This window comes from Drosophila miranda, chromosome 4 (assembly GCF_003369915.1).
Source record: "Drosophila miranda strain MSH22 chromosome 4, D.miranda_PacBio2.1, whole genome shotgun sequence".
In the NCBI taxonomy this organism is placed as follows: Eukaryota; Metazoa; Arthropoda; class Insecta; order Diptera; family Drosophilidae; genus Drosophila; species Drosophila miranda.
The window spans coordinates 4,102,803-4,125,593 of record NC_046677.1 but is presented as its reverse complement, the minus strand read 5'-3'; the positions used below and the strand labels follow the sequence as shown (position 1 = coordinate 4,125,593).

At 40.4% G+C, this 22,791-nt stretch overlaps 3 protein-coding genes and 1 long non-coding RNA gene across 7 annotated transcripts; 1 reads left to right on the top strand and 3 right to left on the bottom strand.

Annotated features, from left to right (window-relative positions):
- The first annotated feature begins 2,618 nt into the window (after positions 1-2,618).
- Positions 2,619-12,731, top strand: LOC108163186 (alpha-tocopherol transfer protein-like). Of its 4 annotated transcripts, none has more exons than XM_017298324.2 (8): positions 2,619-2,895; positions 10,955-11,205; positions 11,273-11,364; positions 11,510-11,663; positions 11,722-11,847; positions 11,923-12,101; positions 12,163-12,313; positions 12,384-12,430. In XM_017298324.2, exons 2-8 carry the CDS (start codon positions 11,019-11,021, stop codon positions 12,428-12,430), a joined length of 936 nt encoding a protein of 311 aa, XP_017153813.1. In that variant the 5' UTR covers positions 2,619-2,895; positions 10,955-11,018. The 4 variants fall into 4 exon arrangements, with proteins under 4 accessions (XP_017153813.1, XP_017153814.1, XP_017153815.1 ...); XM_017298325.2 differs by lacking the exon at positions 2,619-2,895 and adding an exon at positions 7,016-7,100; XM_017298326.2 differs by lacking the exon at positions 2,619-2,895 and adding an exon at positions 7,204-7,227.
- On the bottom strand, positions 6,246-6,930 carry LOC117188660. The gene is made up of 2 exons (XR_004472783.1): positions 6,575-6,930; positions 6,246-6,404 (listed from the first exon to the last, which is right to left on the bottom strand). It is a non-coding gene; the product is annotated as an uncharacterized LOC117188660 (long non-coding RNA).
- Positions 12,732-13,466: 735 nt separating the features above from the next.
- On the bottom strand, positions 13,467-19,548 carry LOC108164097 (protein peste). The gene is made up of 5 exons (XM_017299685.2): positions 19,283-19,548; positions 15,663-15,833; positions 15,171-15,476; positions 14,567-15,086; positions 13,467-14,504 (listed from the first exon to the last, which is right to left on the bottom strand). The coding sequence occupies exons 2-5, from the start codon at positions 15,801-15,803 to the stop codon at positions 13,768-13,770; spliced, it is 1,704 nt and encodes a 567-aa protein (XP_017155174.1). The 5' UTR covers positions 15,804-15,833; positions 19,283-19,548; the 3' UTR covers positions 13,467-13,767.
- Positions 19,549-21,026: 1,478 nt separating this feature from the next.
- On the bottom strand, positions 21,027-22,502 carry LOC108161187 (putative gustatory receptor 28a). The gene is made up of 3 exons (XM_017295408.1): positions 21,873-22,502; positions 21,207-21,809; positions 21,027-21,140 (listed from the first exon to the last, which is right to left on the bottom strand). The coding sequence occupies exons 1-3, from the start codon at positions 22,500-22,502 to the stop codon at positions 21,027-21,029; spliced, it is 1,347 nt and encodes a 448-aa protein (XP_017150897.1).
- Positions 22,503-22,791: the final 289 nt, after the last annotated feature.

Below are 22,791 nucleotides of genomic sequence, written 5' to 3'. Positions count from 1 at the left end.
AAATATTTGAACCATAATAACATTATTTATACTGGCTATTAAACTTAAAAACATTTTTCCCCAAACTTTGGTATGTCTTTATGACGTCGTAAAAGTTCTTTACAGGAACAAATTGAAAAATGTTAACATTATTTTCGAGTTTGTTTTTACTGCCTAGAAACACTTTCGAAACTAAGCGAATAGCCATAACAACAACAATGTATTGCAAAGTACGTGTAATTATATGAATAAACTTGACGCTCCAACGACCGTAAGTGACCTTACCAGAGAGCCGTAGCACTCGTAAATTGCTGTACATCTTAGATACTCGTTGTTGTTAAAGCCTTGATTTAAAGCCTCAACGGAACTTATCAGAATATTTAAAATACATTTAAAATTTGTTGAACAGTGTATTTAAAAATGTACAAATATAAAAAAACTACAGATTTCAGGTAGGTGCAGTTTTCTGACTCATTTTTATATTTTAGCGGATGGCAAGTCGGTGCCCATAGCACCAATCAGGAATTTCGGATGAGCGGAATGTTCAATATTTGGCTTGGACTCGAATGAGAAACTAAGAGGATCTAAATGCTCGATATACTTGTCGCAGTTTTCTGCCTTCTTTCGAATTTGTTTAACTACCTTTGCGTATACTTGATATTGAATACTTCATTTTTGTCAGCTGTTACTGGCTTCTTTCGCTTGGATAATTTCTCTGGTTAACAGTGCTTACATAACACAATTAAGTAATTAATCAACAGGCTATTTGGCGCTCAATACACGGTCATTATCTTTATGGCACATACTATTCGTAGCACAAATGTTTATGGCTGAAATAATTTAGATAGCCCAACACTCGCAACAATTATTTATCAGCCAAGAAGATAACGAAAGGTGTTCCAAAGAAGATCGAAAAAACTGCACACACGGTCAAACGAAACAAAAGAATCCGTCAAGAACAAATGCAATGAACTTCAACCAAGTTGTGGCCTTCAGGGGGCTGGTGGGCTGGTCTAAAGAAAGTTAAGAATTCCAATTTTCAAGTGCTGCAATCAGCAGAAATTCGACAGCAAAAAATAAAAACATAAAAAATTATAGAAATTACTGAAGCATGAAAAAGTTCGACCCCCAAGGGGGCTTTTCCTTTAGCTAATTGATAGATTAGGCAAGGCAGATATCTCCATGCTGATTAAAACAAGTTTGTTTTTTGTTGGGGCAAGCAGCAGGACAAGCCCCTCCTACTGTCGATCATGATTCAGGTACAGTGGAACTACTGCACCACGGTTATCGTCAAGTACTTCTCGGTCAGCCCATTACTATAAATAAACTCGTGCCGTTAAACCGACCTATGTTTGATCACTAATCACTAGTGATCACTAGTGCTTTGATGCTGTAGTATACCATTTTCAAAATAGTTCAGTTGATAATTCAGTCAAATAATGATCGTTGTGGCGCAACAATAAGATATTCTGTGTTTTTTAATTTCAAATTTTGGAAGATGTTCAAGCTGGAAAACTGTTAACTCATGGCATATGTTTTTGAAAAGAGCAACGGCTCTGGTTGTTTAAGCTTTTAACTAAACTTTTAAATTACGCGCCTCAAGCAAAGCTATGAGCATTCAGTGTTGTGCAAGAGAGAGAGAAAGCTTTGAACTCTCTACAAAACGCAAAACTGAGCTCCCTTGCTCTTTTTTCTCCATATCGCTCAAATTCAACTGCACTCAAGTCCAACTGGAATGAGTTTTCTTTTTATACCCGATACTCAAAATGACTATTAGGGTATATTAGATTTGTGGTGAAAATTACCCCATAAAGTATATATATTCTTGATCAGCGATCATACGAGAAAACAAAAACTCAGAATCGTAGATAATGACTATATCTCCTAGATTGCAGAATCTGACCCATATCGTATTATTATTATAGCCAGAATGATGAAAACAAATTCGATCTTTCTCGCTCTGTCCTTCATGGTCGGCTTTGCCTATTTCAAAAAGTTAGCGCCTATAAGAGCTAGAGCAATCCACACTTCTGTGATATCGGACCTTGACAAGTTTGTTTCAAAATTTCGCCACACCCCTTTAAGGCCCCACATAAAACGAAAATCTGTGGCATCCACAATATTAAAGATACGGGAAAATTAAAATGGCACAATCATAAGGAATGACCATATCTATCAGATTTCCGAATCTGAATCAGATCGGATAATGTTTATATCCAAAAGGAACAAATCAATTTGCAGCCGCTACGCACTGAGCGCTACACGTTCAGACACGTTTTCTGTCTCTCCCGCACGCACACATTGTCGCTCAATGTAGCCATACTGACTATGTATCGGGTATAAATGTAGAGCTGCGGTTGCAGCAGCAACTCACAACGTCCCCCTCGTTTTTTTTGATGTTAACTCAATGTTAAATGTTAAATTGTGTATAATAATTGAATTTGCAGAGCGCTGGTTTGATTTTAGATAATAAATGTTGGTTTAGACCTGAGCAAAACGGCCAACTAGAACTGATTTAAATAACTTACTTTTGTGAGCGCACTGCGCACTCTCTTTTGTGTTATTTGTTGTTGCTTTTGTTATTTTGTCAAGCTTGAGTTGGCCAGTTAATTAATAACAAGAGCTGGGGAGCACTTTTCAATCGCCATACCAGTTTCAGCCGCGTTGCCATTTGGACGTCGCCGCAGCAATATTTGCGTTTTCGTATTCATTCGCACTGTCATCTCATCCCATTGTTGGATATTGTCGCGTCCTGCTTTGAGCCCCTCCTCCGTTTCCGCCCTACCCTGCCGCTGCAATTGCAAAGAAACAAACTTTTAAAGTGAAACGTGAAATCTCATACAGTACTCGAAGTACCGTTGCCAAAAATATTATATCTTATTTTCGGGCAGATCTTTGTTCGGTTCGGCTTTTGCGGTAAGTTGCGTTAACATTATGGTTGTTTATAGGGGCTTAGGGGCTTAGGAGGGGGCTCCAGGTAATGTTTTTTGGGCATTGTTGCTTTTGGATTATGCGCATGCGAGCAGCAACGTTTGACACACTTTCTGCCTTTGAGAGTGGAGTGGCGTCTCTTTCTGTCTGTTTGACTGCCACCAGGCAAGTTATGGCTCTGTGGTTGTTGGCCATAAAAACAATTACCACTTGCCGCTGTGACGTTTGATGCATTTCGTCAGTGCACAGGCGCTTTGATTCCGGACAGCGAGCACGGACACCACAGAGAGAAAGAGCGAGAGAGAGAGACCAGTCCCCGGACCATGTCCAAACTTACAGAGCGCACTGCAATGCATTATAAGGTGTTGCACTTCCCCCCTTGAGCTGCTGCCCAGTTCTCTAAGAGGCGCACGCTCACTAGCGGCTTAGCACGTTGATCTTCCTCAATAGATGATAATATCACTGTAAAGTTTTTCTTTTTGTTTGTTCAATGAAGTGGAATACTTGCCCAAGGCGTATGCGGTGTGTCGGTGATTATAGAGGATGCTTGGGATTTAAAAAATTAACAACAATTTCGTGTGTGAAAATAAGTTGAGGTCTGAGTATCTCATCATACACATCTGTGTAAATCTGTGCGAAAATGTGGATGAGAGTTATTAAACATCATGTAAATGGAGGGGAAAGTTGAAGTGTACGCAGTTTAGTGATTAAAATAATTAGGTATTCCGTTAAAAGTGACCAAAGAGAAACTTTAATGATACAAAATATACAACAAAGAAAGTAAAAGTAATGAAATGTTGCTTGTGCAGATGATTCTTTTAAAAGAGTAGTTTGTTTCAACCCAGTTTTATTATTATAAATGTTTTGTGGAGGAAAAAGTTCTCAGAAGATTTTCTTTTTGCAATTGCCATTCGTGTCTTGGATGTTCATGATTTTCATGTCTCTCATTCATACAGTTCTCTTCTATAGTTCCTAATTGTTTTTTATTGCTTTGAATGAAGTCCTATAATACCTCTTCCGGTTATCTAAGAAACGTTTCCATGGAAGTTCTATTGGATTTTTCCCTGCAACAATGAATTTAAAGTTTTTGTCTTCACTGTTGTGTATTTCCATTGCTATTTCTTTGTTCCAATTGTTCTAATGCAGTTCCTGATCATACCACCTTCATGATACATTTATGCGGCACAAAAAAAATTTGCATTATTTCTATGTATTTTATTCGATGCAGTGTTCCATTGCAGTGGATTTGCCTGCCGTTAGACTGCAACCCACATACATATACATAGATACATATATAATGCCACGCAAATGTAACACAATTGAAATGTAAATTGATTGACGACACACCATGCTGCTGGCAATTTTCTGCACTTGTGGCACATTCCACATGGATCCGGCGTCCCGCTCAATTGAGTTTTAATTTCTGTTTTCTGATTCACGGGATCGACGGTCGCCGAAGCCTATAAATATTTCAGGCAGCGACTGTCGAACCACATGTGCCACTGATACCACCAGAAAAGCAGAAAAAAAGTGTGTGGTGGTGTGATTCCCTCCCTATCCGACTCAAATCGATTGTGGGCCAACCAAATTTTGGCCCTGTTTGCATCATACATCTAATACAAACAAGTGCGGGTATTCTATAACAATCTGACCTTGCTGCCGACTACGAATTTTGAACTCAAAACCAGTTAGACATCTTTTTTAGTACAAGTTTCTGTTTGTGCGGGCCCCGGGGTTTGCCTAAATTGTTAACGTTTTGTCAAGTGAAGGATAGAAGACTGTAAGAGTGCAAAAAAAAAAAACGACACACACAAAAAACGCCGTTATTGAATTAGAAAATTTACATATTTTTGAAATACAACAGAAGTAAAATTCGTACTTGGGAGCTGAAGCGAAGGCGAGTTTTTATGGACATTGCTCGATTGGATCGGATGTGTTTGGATCGAGTTGCTGTTGCCTTTGGTTTGGGTTTGATTTTGATTTTGGCATTGTGAAAGAAAACGAAACGAAACCGGCTATTCCTGATTCTATAGAATGTTATTTATTTAGTATTTGAGAGCCGGTTCAGTGGGTGACTCTTGTACCAAAAGTATCGGGTGGCGTTTTTGTTGTTAAATGCTATAAGTGAGGCTACAAATGTGAGTTTTGTTGATAAATTCCGTTATGTCTAGTTGCCCCAGATAGAGATATGCCCCTAAAATGTGTGATAATGGTAAGCGGAAGGAAGTATCACAGAATTCTGTATGTTCCGGTACAAAGAATCATCATCATATTGATGGGAGATTACTATAAATCTACATTAATAAAAATGTTTAATCTTTAACTACAAAGCTTCGTAGAATTTGAGTGCCCAGAGTCTCTTATGATGACAGTGTAAATCGTCAAGCAATTCTCACTCAACAAACATAAATCTTTGCTTAACAATTTTCTGGACACTTCGCTGCCAATTGCTGTGAATTATTACACTTCAGAGAAAACACTCGCATGTGTGACATCATTTAGGACAAAAAAAAGGAACTTTAAAGTTCCGATAATAATTGGTTAGATTATCTTCTTAAATTTCCATTCCACTTAGTTGCATGCAGCATATTAAACGTAATAGTGTTAAAGTCTAACTACAAAACCCAATCGAAAGTTCAAAAGATCAATTGATCTTCAGTTTTTGAAATTTTCCACAACTCAAATTGAGGCTTATTTGCATATCACGTTGTGATTACTTTCATTGATTTGTTTATAGCCGGCTAATTGCAGTGGAATCATCGTACCGTACCTGTTTAAATCACAACGAGTACTAGTACTCAAATCGCTTACACCGCCCAATCGATTGATATTCAAGGCACATTAGACTTTTGATCCGCGCTGGCATTGTACAATATAAAGTACATCACAACGTCAATAGCCAGTAGATTGTCCCATTTATGAGTCAGGGACAACGAGTGAACTGATCTTGAACGGCTTGGGTTACCAGTCGGTGCAGAATGAAAGATTGGCAGTTTTTTGGCAAACTCATTCTCCCTCTCCTCTCTTCTTTGGGACATTTTCAATTAGCTCTTCATCAAAAGTGGAGTTTTCTTTATTATGGCAAGTCATGCATTCAGTTTTTCATACACTTTATACACAGAGGGTACTATACTCGTAATACCTAGTAGAAGTTTTTAATGGATTATCTGTGTTAGAAGGGAAGTAGATTGAAGAAAAACAGCAATGGAGATGTACACGGTACATAGATGATAAGATGCACAGCCTTTAATGGTCATCTTTCAATGTTTTGCGATCTTTTTTTCCTGAACCTTTTTGAATGAAAGGAAAATCTCTAAAAAAACCTAGAGAGGGTGTCTCAAGATTGATGTGTCTTTTATTGTTAAATCGACAATAAACAGATTAAAGTGTACTCCAAACTTCGACCTTTTCCTCTCCTTTTTTCCTGTATTAAGAGTATTCATTCCCCAGCTAAACGCCGAATGCAAACAATCGCTCCGTCATCTTTTGTAGCACTACATCAATGCAAAAAAAGTGTAAAAAAAACGCAGAAGAAACTGAATAAAAACCATAATTTGCATTTAATAGCCAGATAGTTGCTGGTATTGATAATTTTTCATATGACTTGTTTATTTATGCACATCATGGCGGGGTGGCATTTATTCCTTAGATCTAATATACTTACGGGGACGGAAGGAGACGGGAATCAAGTGCATTTCAAATTTTATGACATTTTTGTAGCCGTTCAGCTGCGGTTGTGTATTGTTTTGTTGTGCAGTTGTTAACTGGAATACGATTAGACAGCAGTTTGCTTTATGGATTAATTCGGTATTCAGTTGTGTGCTAATCTGTGTATATACAATAATCGTCTGTTTATATGGCTAAGGAGGGGCCCTCGACTTCAGTCTGTGGACACAGACCCGATTAGACCTTCAAAAGAAATTTGAATTTGAATTGTGTGGTGTGGTGTGGGGCAATTGCTTCTTTGTTCTTTATTTCTTTTGTTCTGCGATACCAGTTATCAGCTTAGGAGTGTTATATATCCCCGAATGCCACTGCCCCTGCTACTGCTACTGGCATTGTATTGTATGTATTTCCAGAGTGATAGTCGGGCGAATTGCAGCGTTCGTTCCTTGGGGCCACAGTTTCCGCTTGTCGGTTGTCGGTCGTTGCAAGCAGCAGAGGAACGCCTCACATCAGTTCGGATTGAGGCAAGTAAAAGGCCGGGCCACAAAAGTTCAGCGAAAACAAAAAATAATATACATGTGTTGTACTCGTATTGTATTGTACAATTATAAGTATAATTATTGAGGCAGGCTGAAGTTGAGGCACATACCGGTAATGCCTGTTTATCTCCGTTGGTGTACTTAAGTAATTATTTTACTGGCTTCAGACTTTGAACAGTTTGGGGAATGTTGTTTTTCCATTGGAAACATCGAAAGGGTTGAGATGGAGTTTCAGTGTAGGTGTTCACAAATAAATAAATATACATCCTCAACGAATAAATTACGGAAGCTCGTAAAAAATAAGCTTGTTGATTGATCAAGTCTTTACGAAGTGTAGAAAAAGTATGGAAAGTCAGTTTGGAAAATATGGTTTTTATCATAAAAAGATTATTGAAATGATCGGCTGACAATATTTCCCCATAATTTCAGGTCTGGATTTAAAAACCTTTAAAATTTGTCTGAATGAATATGATTTTATCTCTCCGAAAATATCTGAATCTTCTGTGGAGTGATCAGGATTTAATGGAAACAGCTCCTTTCAGTTTCTTTATTTTACGTTTCAAGTTCATTCTTGCTACATAAAGATCTCTAAATTAATAGTTGTTTCAATGTCAACCAGAATCAGCATCAGGATATTCCCTTCAACGGAAAATGTTCCTTTCATTAAATTAACTTGTTTTTGTTCCACCTAAAAGCAATTCAGAAATACAATATACATGTATAACCACTCTTTCTTCAACCTTCATAAGTGCATGCACATATACAAATATAACCTTTAAGAAACAGAATATCTTATACTAAAAACCTGATCTTGAACTGCTGAATCATCATGAGTGTGCTCTATTTCAACCAGAGTGGGAATGCCTTAACAAAGAATGGTGTTCATATCTGGTGACCGCTAAATGGAGAAGAGTGTTATTCATAGATCAAAGGTCACTGTCTAAAGATAAACACCATTCCCCTTTGAAAGTGAGGAAATTAGACGGAAATTGGATTTTGAATTGCTCATTTTGAATTTTAAAATGAAGTAACTTGACTTCAGTTCAATTATACTAATTGAAATAAATGTCATATTATCATCTGAAAGTCAGCCCTGTTTGTTATACATATATCTACTTGACATCTTGCATGCGCCTAATTGAATTTAATTTAAGTTTTCTCACGACAAAAATAGACTTCAACCTAATACATAACTTGGAATATAGTATGTCACCTTTGATGTTGTGTTTCTTGATTTAATTGGATTTTACATCAGACCGAAAAAGAAAAAAAAACTGACCAACAAATTAATATGCGCATAACTTTATGGGCTGTTGAACTTCATACAAATACAAATAAAAACGAGGGGGAACGTTGTGAGTTGCTGCGGACACCGCAACTCTACGGTTATACCCGATACTAAGTCAGTATGGCTCTCCTCCGGCAGACGCCGCTAATATTAAACGACACGACAAAGATAGCGTGCGAGAGAGACAGAAAATCAGTCTGAGCGTCAAGTCGGGCGCTGCGTAGCCAGTGCAAATTGATTTGTTCCTTTTGCCTATAAAAATGATCTGATCTGGTCCAGATTCAGCAATCTGATAGATATGGTCGTTATCTATGATTCTGCGTTTTTAGTTTTCTCGAATGTGCAATATTGTGGATGCAACAGATTTTCGTTCTTTGTGGGGGCGGAAGGGGGTGGGGCGAAATTCTGAGATATACGTTTTATAGTGAGATCTAACAGAAGTGCGGATACCAAATTTGGTTACTCTAGCCTTAATAGTCTCTGAGATTTGTGGATGCCCCAGATTTTCGTCCTTTGCGGGGGCGGAAGGGGGTGTGGCGAAATTTGGACACGAAACGGTCAAGGTCCGATATCACAGGAGTGTGGATACCAAATTTGGTTGCTCTGGCTCTTATAGGTTCTGAGATCCTTGAACTCATATTTTGCAATTGGCAAAGCCGACCATGAAACCTGTGTGTTAGAGAGAGACAGAGCGAGAAAGAATGAAATTGTTTTCTTGATTCTGGCTATAATAATTATACGATCTGGTTGAGATTTTACACTCTAGAACATATTGTCATCCTCTACGATTCTGCGTTTTTGGTTTTATCGTATCTTTAAAAATGTGGATGCCACAGATTTTCGTCCTTTGTGGAGGCGGAAGTGGGCGGGGCGAAGTTTTGAAATATTTTTGTAGCAGTGACATATCACAGAAGTCTGGATCCAAAACATCGTTGCTCTAGATCTCATAGTCTTTGAGCACTAGGCGCTGAAGGGGACGGACGGACGGACGGACGGACGGACGGACAGACGGACAGACGGACAGACAGACAGGGCTCAATCGACTCGGCTATTGATGCTGATCAAAAATATATATACTTTATGGGGTCGGAAACGATTACTTCTGGACGTTACACACATCCACTTTTACCACAAATCTAATATACCCCAATACTCATTTTGAGTATCGGGTATAAAAAAACAAAATAAAGGCAAAGTCAAAACCGAAAATCCAAAGCAAATAAAAATATAAACCACCCGGAGATTCATTGACGAAACTTCTGGAGGCAAACAGAAAACAGAAGACTCCACAAAAGAAGACTCAGTCGCAAATCAGGCCATAATTGGTCGCCTCTGAGAAAGAAAAACAAATATCTACTGCTGCTTAAACTTGGCCTTGACTTTTACCTTCATTCGTCTTGACCGCACAATGTCGAGTCTCATAATAGAAATCTAACGAATATCAAAAACTTACTAATTGCTTTAATCACAAGAGCAGCACTAAATCAGATTTAATGGACTACGATTTGCGCTACAATTTTCGGCTCTGTCTACACGACTCTACATCGACTGCTTCCTCCACTCTCCTCTCGTTTTTTTCGCTTTCGGGTTTTTGTGTGCCATTGTCAAGTCCTTCATGACAGGGCATAGATCACCGCCGGCTCACATATTGCTACGTCACCGAATCGAATGGCTTTTCGATTTTGTTTTGCTAGCCAAGGTGTTGCCAAGTCGTCTACGAGCCAAATGGGTGGACCCACGTTTCGGTTTTTCAAATAGCCAAAAAAAAGAAGCATAAAATATTGTAGAGGGAAAAGTGAATTTGCGGCATGCAGAAGATTGGAGACCCTTACCGCGCTCAGAAATAAAGCTTTTCAGAACAGACCTACAGACTTATTGGACTATCGAATCCTCTCTATGATACAATAATGAATGTATAATCTCTGATCGCTGATCTGTCTGATCTTCAAAGTGGATAATATTCCGGTTTCAGATTAAATATTCATAAAAATCGAATCATTAATAATAAACGAAACCTTGTTCTTAGGACTTCACCCTCTATGCACTTTTCTAATGATTCCTATCGATGATCTGTGGCAAGAACCCTGACCAACATTTGATACCCATTACCGGTGAGGGTATACACTAATTTAAGCGGCTCTCGAACGCACGTTGTGCGACCAGTTTTGGGCACTATTGTCTATTGTCTGTCCGTCTAACGATCTTTTCCTCAGCCATGCACCCTCTTTACCCGTTTGTGTCTAACTCTACCTGTTTGTACGAGCCGCTTCTTCCGTTGTGGCTATTTTTCGGCGTTTTTAGCTTATGAAGATCAGCATTGAGTCATACATAAACATGGGCATACGGACATAGACACGCAGACCCACAGACAAACAAACGGACGGACAGACCTATTGGACAGTTTCAGGCATTGGAGCTAGAAAGGCATTGAACTGTTGCTTTGCTGCCGCTGCGGAAGTAACCCAGTTGTGCCAAACGACTTGAGGAAATACTCGCCAAGCCACTCAAAATGTTTAAGCCCAAACCAAAACAATTTTATTCTCGTTCGCAGCCTGAATCGGTGAACAACATCGCAGCAGATCAGATCGGACGATCATCAACCACAGAACAACAATATGGGAAAGGCAGAGTGCATTAGCTACGATGAACAGCAGTTGCCTTACATCGATCTTGGATCGGCTCGCATCCGCATGGAAAAGGAGCCGGCACCCGAATGGGCACTCAAGAAGGCACAGGACGAATTAAATGAAACACCGGGCCACAAGGAGCAGGCTATCAAGGAGCTAAGGGAACTTATACAAAGTAATAAGAGGAAATCATCCAAATTCGACACATCTGATTTCTTGTGTGTGTGTTCTTTATTATTTAGATGAAAAGTATCTAAACTTGCCACTGGATGATGAGTACATGATGATGTTTTTGCGTCCTACACATTACTATCCAGAGAGTGCCTTGAAAAGGGTGAGTGTTCAGTGAATTGATGATTGAAAAGGTGCAAAGAAATGTAGATCAAAGTTGAAGTTTGGAGGCTATTCCCAGACCATCACATATCCCTGGCTTCAGGAAACATATGTATCTTTAATCCAACATTTATTGTCTTTTTCAGCTCAAGAACTTCTATCACATGAAACTGAAATACGGCATTGCCTGTGAGAACATAATCCCCGCAAAATTGCGTAATGTATTTGAGGCAAATATACTAAATCTATTGCCAGAAAGAGACCAACATGGTCGCCGTCTACTAGTGCTGGAGGCAGGAAGTAAGTAATCATCAAACATCACGCAAAAGAACTCTCTTAATACTTATTTCCGCGCTAGAAAAATGGAAACCATCACAGGTGCCCTTGCCCGATCTCTTCCGTGGGATACAGTTGACAGTTTTGGGATCGATGGTGGAACCATATTCACAAATCTGCGGAGCAGTTGTCATCATTGATATGGAAGGTAATAGCATCTAGAATTAGTATTATATATGACAATGGGTGTTTTCACTAAGAGATCTTAATCTTTATTTTGTAGGTCTGCCACTTAGCCATATTACGCAATTTACACCATCGTTTGCGGCCATGTTGTTGGATTATGTACAGGAATGCATCTGCGTGCGCTTAAAGGCAGTTCACATTGTGAATAATTCATACATATTCAATATGCTATTTGCCATATTCAAACCATTCATACGCGAAAAGCTGCGCAAGCGTGTAAGTATTCAAAGTTTCTAGATCCTTTATTTACTACTCCAAACTATCGTTATACTCGTAGATCTTCTTCCATGGCAAGGACTACAAGGCTTTGGTATCTCACATTCAAGCCAGTTCCTTGCCACCGAAATATGGCGGCACTGCAACATGGGAGCTGCCTCCTGGAAAACTTCTGGGAGAGTTCTTCGAGTGTTATTCCAAGGATTACGAACGTAGGATACTTTTCTCATCATCACTCATAACTTCTCAACTAATTTATTTCGTCTTTTCTTTACCTTTCAGTTGCTGACAGCTATGGCTATACTGCGGGCTATAAAATAAAGAAGTAGACTACAAGTCTGCCTTCCCCTACCTACCTACCTACCATAGTCCCACACTGTCCTCCTTTTCGATTCGTATTTTAGTCACTTAAGTTGGGTCATTTGTGATATTGCAAATATTATTGTACTGTTATTAAGTTAAAGCAACGCTCAAAGATTGGCACATTCGTGAACGAATCAATAATCTTTTTTAGGGTTTTCTAGGATGTACATTCCGTATACTATAGGTAGTACGAGTACCTATATTGTTCCAATTGATAATTAACTGTTGATAAAATAATAAAAATGTGAAAATTTGTTGATGAAATTATATCAAATTATTGATTTACTGGAATCCATTTGGACTCCTTCAAGTACGAATTCCTATAGAATCATGGAACTTAAAGAATATGAACGAATTCAGACCTGTGTTCATATATATTTCGTATACACTAATTGACCCGGGAAACTGTTTGCCATAGTGTTGTAAGCTTTTTCTGTTGCTCCGAACTATGTCATTTGGAAGTATTACCTAAATGTGGGAATGGACTTCAGGATCCAAGCCGATGAGCAACCCGTCTAACGGTTTTTATGGTTGTAGAACTTTTCCTGATGCGGAAAACATGTTTGTATTTGAGAGCTTGACAAGGAAAAATTCTTTGTCCATAGCTCTAATCAGCACTTTTGGATGAGCGGGTGAGTGCGAGACGTAGAAGACGTATATAATCCAAGCATACGTGTTGGCGTTGTCTGCCATTTTTTGTGCGAGTGTCAATATATAATTATGACTACATTTTGTTTGGGATATTTGTATATTGTTCATACAACAATTCTTATATCCCCATTACAAATTGGTGAGTGGTAGTAGGAAGGTGAAAAATGTACGATCTATTTGAAAGATAATTCCCAGGAATCAGGGCAAATGATATCAATAGTGGGTGTTCATAATCTTCATGTTAATATTCCCTTCGTGGAATATATTGTATGCAATGGGTTTTAAACCATTGCCCTTGTTGAGAAGAAACCATATTCCCAGACCCTCTTTCCCAAAAAAAATGCAAGTAAATACGTTTTATAAAATATGTACTTTGATATTTTGGCCTTAGGTTTGGTTCAAGCGAACTGCAGAAAGAAAACATTTACAATACGAGTACAAAAATGTCTTATGAGTTACAACTAGGGAATGTAAAAGAGTATTCGTATGCCAAACAAATGGCATCGCTGGCTACCTCATCTTTGGCATAGGCACTGGGAATGGTTCGAATTTTGATGGTATTTGGTATTGGTAAAAACGTATTACCTAAACTAGGAACTACGACTAAGCACTAGGACGGCTTAACTAGCTAAATGGCGAAAGGATGCTTCCGTTACTCCTTGTTCTCGCTGACGGAGGTCGAGGCGGTGGCTACACTTTCACCCGTCTGCGACTTGGACATGGTCGGGACAATTGTTGCCTTTTGGCCTCGCCGGGCGAGCAGGGGAGAACTATCCGGAGTTCCGCTGGTACTCTTCTCGCAGATCAGAGTGGAGGCCTTGGACTTAAGCTCTTCGGCACTGGCGTAACGGGAGCGACTCTTGTAATCGCCATTGGTCTTCGTTTGGTTTTTCAGATCGTAGCGACGACGCCGGCACCAGGACATCATATGTTCGACGGGAGCCCAGCAGAGGAGGATCAGGCCAATGGCCAGGCAAACTCCAGCAAAGATATGCCCCGACAGCAGGACAATGGGCAGAACCTTCAGTTGATCGGCCATTTCCGGTGTGATCCTCACCTTCTGCTCGAACCAGATTAGCGGGAAGAATATTCGGGGTACATCCTTGTACAAGGCAATCCCCTCTATGGGCTCCACCAGCATGTTGACCTGAAAACGGGCTGCAACTTCCAGTGGAATTCCTGTATTTGGCTCCACAACCATGTAGAACTCGTGATCCTCCTGCTTGGGCTCAAGTCCCTCCACTTGATCAACAAAATACTGATCTCCGTTGTAGAAATGTGGGTAAGACATGAAGACGGGCGATCCAAAGCGACAGGCACTGATGTTCATCACTCCCGAGGGAACGCACTCACCGCCGCAGTAGCAAAGATTCTCGGGATACAGTGTGCCTAAAAACCAAAATTCGATTATCTGACCTTTAGGATCTTTAAATAATTGCAGTGCCACTCACCATTATCCACAGATCGCGGCCCACCAGCGAATTTATAGCCCTTTAGGCCTTCAATCTCCACAGTTTTGAGATAGTCCAGCGGAACCGTACGACACATGTCGGGGGTAAAAAGGCCTATGCTGCCACCTGGTTTAAGATGCTGTGGCTGAAATTCTCCCGCCGAACCGTTGGTCATGCCGCAGAATGACTCGAAGAAGCCCGTGTTCTCCTGGTAGTTCCACGTGTGCATTTGCCCCAGCTTGGCCAGATCGTCAGCACCCGTAAAGACATTAAAGACACCGGTTAGGTCGGCACTGCCATTCCGGGTATAGAACCAGCCAAACTTATCAAAAGGAACCTTGACCTCATCGCCAAAGATGGGCATGGCCATCGCCACGTCGATCATCACATCACTGTAGCCTGTAAACAGGAGCTCATCGATTTTTTTACGGACGCTCATTTCAGGACCGTAGACCTTAAGACCCACATCGACCATGGCGCGTTTGACACTGGGCCAATGCTTGGCCGTGGCTGCAGCAGACTAAGGAAAGGAACATCACATATAGTCATAGGTAAGTCGGTATCAGTATGAGGATTATCTCATGATATCCCTTCATATACCAACCAGTGCAACCGCATTGAGGGTGTTAATCTCATCGTCCAGACTGCCGTTGCTGCCCTCCTCATCGAAGTAGAAGAAACTCCGACGGCGATAGCTGACAGAAGCGTTCTCCGGATGCCAATCGATGTCCACCTTATCGGGCCGCTCGCTAAATCGATATGGACCCACCTGTTCGAGTATGGGCTTCGTTGAGAGGTTGCCAAACTCCTCGGGATTAGTCCAGTTGAACAGATAGATATCCAAATTGAGTTCCAGTGGCGGCGACTTCCAGTTGTCGTAGACACGTGTATCGGGTGCCAGAACCATTTCCTGTGTGTAAGATGCCCCCAATTGTGATTAATTAAAAATCTCAACAAGTTTCCCTCGATCTCTGACTCGCGCCAATTGCGGCGGCACTTCTTCTTTGACTCCCATTTGTGGGCTTGGGGGCGGCTAATCAAGTACAGCTGGTCGGATCAACACGTGTCCCACTGTTGTCATTCATTCATTAATTACCTTGTGCATGATCCAATTGAATATGTCCTCCCAGAACATTCCGCACAAAATGCCAAACAGTCCCAGGCTAAAGCCGAATATGCCGATAATTAATTTGCGATTGCTTTTCTGGCCCCACATGGTGCTGCTCTGTGTGGGCATGGCGCTGTGAATTGGGAACTGTAATGGGGACTGTAATGATATGCAAGTTATATTATTAACTTTGGAAACGAAAACAGAGGCACAAGTGCACATCAATTGGGATATCCATATCAATATGGGTATGAGTCAAGGTCTGCGGGAAATAATTTATATAAATACGTATGTAAGACTAGTTCATCGTAGAAAAATATTTAAAATAATAAAATAATATGCATATTTAGTACATGTGCATATATAATCTGCAGTTCTCGCACCGCAGATGAGTGTAGCGGTGATCTTATGATAAGATTCATTCTACATGGATTTTACATGCTTCATCCACACTGCTGTGTACAAAAGCATTGCATACTTTACGGCCATATTCCGCTACAATTCGAAACCAGTCTAGTCTGAAAGACACTTTAACTTGGAGAAAACTATAAATTATGGTTGATACCCAGTCTCCACAGAGGTCTAAATCGATGAGCTGTGTTTTCGATGTTTTCCAGCAGTCATATTGGCCGCTGAGCTGCCAACAAATCCAAGACACAGCATGTTTATCCTATAAAGTTTTTATGACTGGGCTCACTGCATAGAACTTGAAGTACGACCATGCTGAGCAATAAAAAAATTGATCCGTAATAAACAAAAACGAATGATTAGCTTTGAATGAATGCTCATGTTTCGAATGTACGTCCGACTCAATGGCAAATGAGAAGTACAGAATCATCAGTAAAAAAAGCCGGCTTTACCACTCACTTGGAGCACCAGAATATTTAAAAATACATCCCTAATGCTACTTTCTAGAAGCTCTCATTTGTACATAAATATATACTTTTACATAATTATTAACTAGTATTAATGCCAACACGGGAAACAATGGAAACAAAGGAAATGCAAAGTTGACTTAATATTGATTGAAATATAAACAAATAAATGACCTTAGAGATGGAACTGCAACGAGTAAAAATATTACTAACGTCTCCTTTTTAATCAATATAATTGAATCAATTTAAGCAAAACGTGACTTTCAATTGATGTTTACACCCGTGTAGTCATGTAGAATATACCCATAGTTATAAGTAAGTATACGCAAATACTATATATTTTGTCGATTCCCGTATCAGTGGTGATAATTACAAAGCTTCGCCTGACACTTTTCAATGGATTCAGCGTTTTAATTAGTTGGAAGCTTCTCTTACACTCGTACATACTATAGGGTTTCCATAATGGAAGTGCAAGCAATAAATAACAATAAATACGAGTATATTTGTCATAGCGGGTATCCACTGCATTCCGATAAGCGGATTTCAAACCGCGTCTGCTAGGTGAATAGACCCATGAGGAAGAGACAGACATTGGCGATCAATTGAGGAACAATTGAACTGCACTGCACTTATCGGTTGAATCCCTCACAATCTCTGAAGAGTTCCCAGCACTTGCTATATAACAAATCAGCATAAATATATGTACATATGCACATACATATATATATATATATATATATATATATATATATATAAAGGGAGAGATATATGAATGTATGTATGTTGTCATTGTTCGCATCGCTCTGATATATCGTCATAATTGAGTCTATCAATTGACCCCACAGTGAGCTATGGTTGGGTCTTTGACACTTTCCGTTATTGCACATGAATACGAATCTATATATAGGAACGGTGTACGACTATATGTACATACGTATGTATATTTGGGAGCGTGTCAACCGAGTTACTTTAGTGTGGATGTTCAATTGATATGATTATGTCTTTTTGAATGATGAATGACTGTCGCCGAGCATTTGTCGGCGCCTTTTTATTGTTGGTTGCACTCTTCAGAAGTCATAAAATGTGACAGATGTTTTAATTCGACTGGACATTGAACAGGTGGTTCCTGAAACATCACATCACATCGCACATCTTGGGAACACTAAATTAGTCTGTTAATTCAATTAGATCCAGAGCACAACACAGAAGATTCACATTTTCACCGAAGGAAGACACTCCAACACTGAATAATTGCCTTCAATTAAGTTCAAAGTTACTTGTTGGAGAGAGTTATTCATTTCGTTATTCATTATTAAATTAAGGAATTGTGTGTGGAAGGAATTCTTGCTGGCTGTTGATCTTTCATATTAGCATTTTTGATATATACTGAACGCGAAATGCATATGCCATGCAGATGACCAACGAACACTGAACCGAGCCTGAGACAGAATCAGAACCAACCAGAAATTGCTGCCAGAGACTGCAGCAATCTATAGGAAAAGTGCCAATAGGTTATATAGTGATAAATATATAGTGAATAAATGAATGGTCGGATCGGGGGCTTGATCAATAAAATAAACACACAAGAAATGTGATACATTTGTATATATGACAGAGACATCTATCTATCCAACACCTTCTCAAATTCTCAAACAATTTCCCAACGCGAGCCACAAAAAGCCCGACATTGAGAAACACTCAACCGCAACTTGTTGTTTCGACGTAGTTTGTAAAAAAACTCCGTCTCATCTCAGCAAACAAAGCAACAAAAATTTGCATTATGCTAGTCTTTAGTTTCCCGATAATGTGCCATCTATCAGCATGCAATTAAGTTGATTCGGCCTTTAATTACAGAAATACCCGCATCAATTAAATACCAAAACTAAACCTATAAATATAATATTTATTTTGGGGAACTGAGAGACAAAGACTCTAGTGCCATTTGGCACTTGTTTTTAACAAGGCGCGCGCAGCTGCAATTAGTGTACGTTTCAGTTTGGACTCAACTTGAACTTGAGTCACACGGGTCGTATGGGTAATTTGTTCTGAACCAGCTCTTCTTTTCCGGATGGAATGGTCTATATTTAGCAGCTGTATGGCATGGCAGAGAATTGCAAAGTAAATAAGACATTCGAAGTGTGACCGCCCGACCTCTTTTGTTTTCATTATGAACAGTCTCATTATCCTAGACAGAAATTGCAATGGCATCGGTAGAACAAAGCGCAGTTAAACACAATAATGCTGATAAATGCATTTATAAGGGGTACAGTGGAAACTCAGACGGTGGACATATTTGTAGGTGTCCTTCTACTCTGTACCTTGAATATGTGTCTTAGGCGCTGATCTCTCGTCCGTTTTTTCGATAAACTTATAAAAGAATTTTTTGATGAATGAATTTAAATATTTCCAGTGATCCAATGCCGATTTGGAAAAGTCTTTGATCCCTATAGGACTTTCTTGTGATCTGATCTGCGTTAAACGCACAACAGTACTTGCTAGAACATTAACTTTCCCCTAAAGAGAGCCATCACTGTACTTTTATTATGGAATTCGCCGTTCTCAGAGCCAATCGACTTCGATTTCCTTAATTGCCTGTAATCTTAACAAGTCTACCGGCGATTAAGCCAAATCAAACCTAAATGTTAGCCGTCAAAACAGAAATTTATGGATGAGCTTTCCACGAGCGCTAAGTACTATTGTTTCTCTTACGCTTCTCTCTCTATGGGCACTCACTTGCGGTTATTGTTTATTTGTTAAACAGAAACAAATCACAAATATACTCCTATGTATATCCTTATGGTGGAAATTGAAATTCGATAAGGATACGGTGGACACACTCGAAGGCACTTGAGCATGCGGAGGTATAGTTTACACTCTTATAGGATAGCACTTGCCACGGATACGGATATGGATATGGATATGGGGAGAGAACGCGACCCAGAGCAGTACCGTTACCCACGAAAGCTTGATTACGAGTGCGGCGGACGATGGCGCAGCCCTCAGAAACTACAACGACGACGGAGACGGTGACCGGCGTTCAGAGCAGAGCAGAGCAGAACAGAACAGAACAGAGAGAATCAACGCCGGAGCAGCAGCTGCCGTTGCCATAGCCGTTGCTGCTGTTTCTGTTGCTGTTGCCGTTGCCGTTGCCGTTGCCGTTGCCGCTGATGATGAATGTCAGTCAAGTGCGCCGCCGGCACATCACATGTGAGAAGAGCTTTCTACATATGTATTATGTCTGTCTGTCTGTGTGTGTGGGTGTGCGGGTGTTTGGGTTAATTTGCGCTTTAGATTTTCCATAGTTTTGTCATTGAATTTTGAATTAAACTTAATGAAATCTGAAACTCTGTCGGCTCTCAAACTGCTCTGCTGCTGAAACTGGGGCAAATATTATAAATCCCTAATCTGTATTCGATTGCACTCGAAATTCGGAATGCAATTTCGCATGTCCAACGAGTTTTGCAGGAAACGTAAACAAATCATAAATGATTTGAAGTAAAACCAAAATTGATAACCAGTTGTCGAAAACTTATCAATGCGGCTAATCGTTGAGATTAGCACTGACTGAACCATACACAAATCAGCTCATACTACTACACATGTAAACCCCGTAAATTGACCGGACCGGGAACCGATCAAAGTTTCATAGAGCTTCCAATTTTCGACACCAACATCAAGCAATTACTGGGCCAAACTTCGCCAAAACAAAACCAATCCAAACCAATGCGTTGGCAAAGCCCCCAACGAGGACTGCAGAATTGGCTGAGGAAATAGAACAATCAAATGTCTGAGAGCATGGAACACCCAAATGCTCCAGCGGGCATTCGGGCTGTCTCACTTATTGGATTATTGTCTCTCTGTGTCGCTAGGGGGTGGCGTGCCGTGCATATATGGATTAGTATTTGGTTGACTGACAGGTGAGTTACCGAAACAGATTATGTTGCATTGAAGTAAATTAGGTTGTCGGGCAAATGGAACACATGGCATTTCCTGATGTGAAAGTAGGTCCCAAAGTCGAATTTTACCCGATGTAACGGTTTTTCATTTGAATGTGACAGTGTTACAAGACCCCTACGGTGGTCTGTTATCGAACGATAAATTTGGCGCTTAACAGCCCCTCATTTTGCCAATTCTAGTGTGACCGTGCAATGTCAACTGCTGCAACGAAAATGTTACTTCAAATTTAAATTCAAATTCGCAAGAACATGTAAAAATGAGACAACATTCTTACATTTTTTAAAATTTAAATGTGTACTAAAGCCCTGCATGATTGTGCGATCGGTATTTGGTATTTAATTCGTTCTTTCAGTTAGAATGTACGCATCTGTTGAATTTTGAACTTATTCTTGCCATCGGTAAGGCATAGATGAATCCGTACTACTTATCACTTACTTAAAATATTTGCATATTTGTGTGTTTTTGTTTTTAATTTGTGCTTAAAGAAATATAAACCGCAATGGAACATGTAAATGCTTGACTAATCATGGAGAAAGTGAATGTGAGAAGCATTTGCGCCGACTGCGTCTTCCATGTGATGTGTGGCGCGGAATTGAACGAGTATAATGAGATAGCAAGTGGCGGCGCCAGTTATCTGCAACGACGCAATAGAATAAAAAAATTAATTAAAGTTCATTTGCAGATATCTCATCGTACAGACTGTAAATATGAGCGTGCGGTCCAAGCGAAAAAGTCCTGCGGCTGTGAAGAGCACTCTCCTGTGGGAGAGCTGCAATGAGAGCCGGAACAGACGATCGCGCAGCTCTGGATCATCGGTGATATTGAGGATCTTGTGAACAATGGCTGCACTTTGGTTGCTTTCCAGAATAGTTCGACTACTGGACTCCACAATCAGTATGATTATGACAATATACCAACTCATTTGAATGAGGAAGAAGGCAAAGAACTCATCCGTCTCAAAGACATCCAGTCGCTTGGGGTTCAGGACCGCTTCGAGGATGTAAAAGTCATCAAAGAGTATAAACAGAAAGGAGATGGCTATAATGCCGAGCAGCGGATAGGTGAAGTACTCCTCGATGGTGTGGCAAATGTCGCACAGCAGATTGTGGATGTTCGACACCTGTTTGATGGCATATTCCGGATTCAGGCGTATTATGGAAGTCACGCTGTACCGCTTCATCGGAGTACTGATAAAATTTCGCAGACGATGCGAGTATCGCTTGTGATTCACCACCGAATGCATGGGCGAGAGCTCCAGGGCGTTGTACTGCTCGATGTGTGCATCCAGAATGTCCTGCAGGATCTATTTGTGGAGTATCGCATTAACATGTAAAATGTTTTCGAATTTAAGTGTATCTTATCTCACTTCGTTGAGCATGCTAAAACGACTCTTGGCCAAGTCCGTGGTGCATAGAAACTTGAAGACCATTAGGCTGATGTTTATGTGGGGCAGGGCGAACGTAGTGAAGGTCTCGAACGAGGGCGATATAGTGGCACTCACCAGCAGGCCATAGCTCACACACAAGTAGATGACGTTAAACAGCAGCATGCCCAGGGAAATTAGGAAACTAAACAACAGAATCCTACGATAGTCCAGCTTCATGCCCAGCCGTACGAATATCTCATCCACCACAATGTAGTTCTGTATAATGCTGACCAAACGTTGCCGCTTGAACATCGTGAAGCCAAAGATGGTGGACATGGCGAGGATACCAGTCAGACGCAGGGTTTTATCGCCCAGCCGCGTAATATTCGTCTGAAAGAAGTAGCCAATTATGGAGTCGCCCTCCAGGCCAGATGTCACGAAACACAACACGAAGAACAGATAGTGCAAGATACCGGCGACGAATGAGTATGTGGATGTCTGCACTTCCTTCCGCGGATTCAGATTGAGGCGAAACGGAGCCAGGCCCAGCAGGGAGATGTATGTCAGCGGACGCAAAGCCTGAAATACATTGTCCGCTTGGGAGATGCGCTCCCACAGCTTAAAAGCCATTTTGTCTTGTCTAACTGTTGCGTAAGAGGAAACGTCTGCACGACTCGCGTATTTTCCGCAAACTGAAGAACGGAAGTGCCCGGCTGATGATGATTGCCATTGTCATTGTGCGGTGCCAACAGCTAACGCGAGACAAGGCTCATATATCAAAATCGTTAAAGGGTCTGCCACACACCTTGGCACACGGCACACGGCACACGTTATACGGCAGACACATGGACGCTGGGACAGCATAATAAGCTAATATCAATAGCGACAAATATTTAATTAAGCTTAAATGAGCCACCGC

What these genes read in the sequence shown, in the direction of transcription:
- LOC108161187 (XM_017295408.1), bottom strand. Translation starts at nt 22,502, where the DNA reads ATGGCTTTTAAGCTGTGGGAGCGCATCTCCCAAGCGGACAATGTATTT. An exon ending in GTTTTAGCATGCTCAACGAA is followed by an intron (nt 21,810 to 21,872) that starts GTGAGATAAGAT and finishes CTCCACAAATAG; the next exon opens with ATCCTGCAGGACATTCTGGA. An exon ending in ACCGCACGCTCATATTTACA is followed by an intron (nt 21,141 to 21,206) that starts GTCTGTACGATG and finishes GCGTCGTTGCAG; the next exon opens with ATAACTGGCGCCGCCACTTG.
- LOC108163186 (XM_033392843.1), top strand. Translation starts at nt 11,019, where the DNA reads ATGGGAAAGGCAGAGTGCATTAGCTACGATGAACAGCAGTTGCCTTAC. An exon ending in ACTAGTGCTGGAGGCAGGAA is followed by an intron (nt 11,664 to 11,721) that starts GTAAGTAATCAT and finishes TTTCCGCGCTAG; the next exon opens with AAAAATGGAAACCATCACAG. An exon ending in GCGAAAAGCTGCGCAAGCGT is followed by an intron (nt 12,102 to 12,162) that starts GTAAGTATTCAA and finishes TTATACTCGTAG; the next exon opens with ATCTTCTTCCATGGCAAGGA.
- LOC108164097 (XM_017299685.2), bottom strand. Translation starts at nt 15,803, where the DNA reads ATGCCCACACAGAGCAGCACCATGTGGGGCCAGAAAAGCAATCGCAAA. An exon ending in TCAATTGGATCATGCACAAG is followed by an intron (nt 15,477 to 15,662) that starts GTAATTAATGAA and finishes TCTTACACACAG; the next exon opens with GAAATGGTTCTGGCACCCGA. An exon ending in GCCGCGATCTGTGGATAATG is followed by an intron (nt 14,505 to 14,566) that starts GTGAGTGGCACT and finishes TTTGGTTTTTAG; the next exon opens with GCACACTGTATCCCGAGAAT.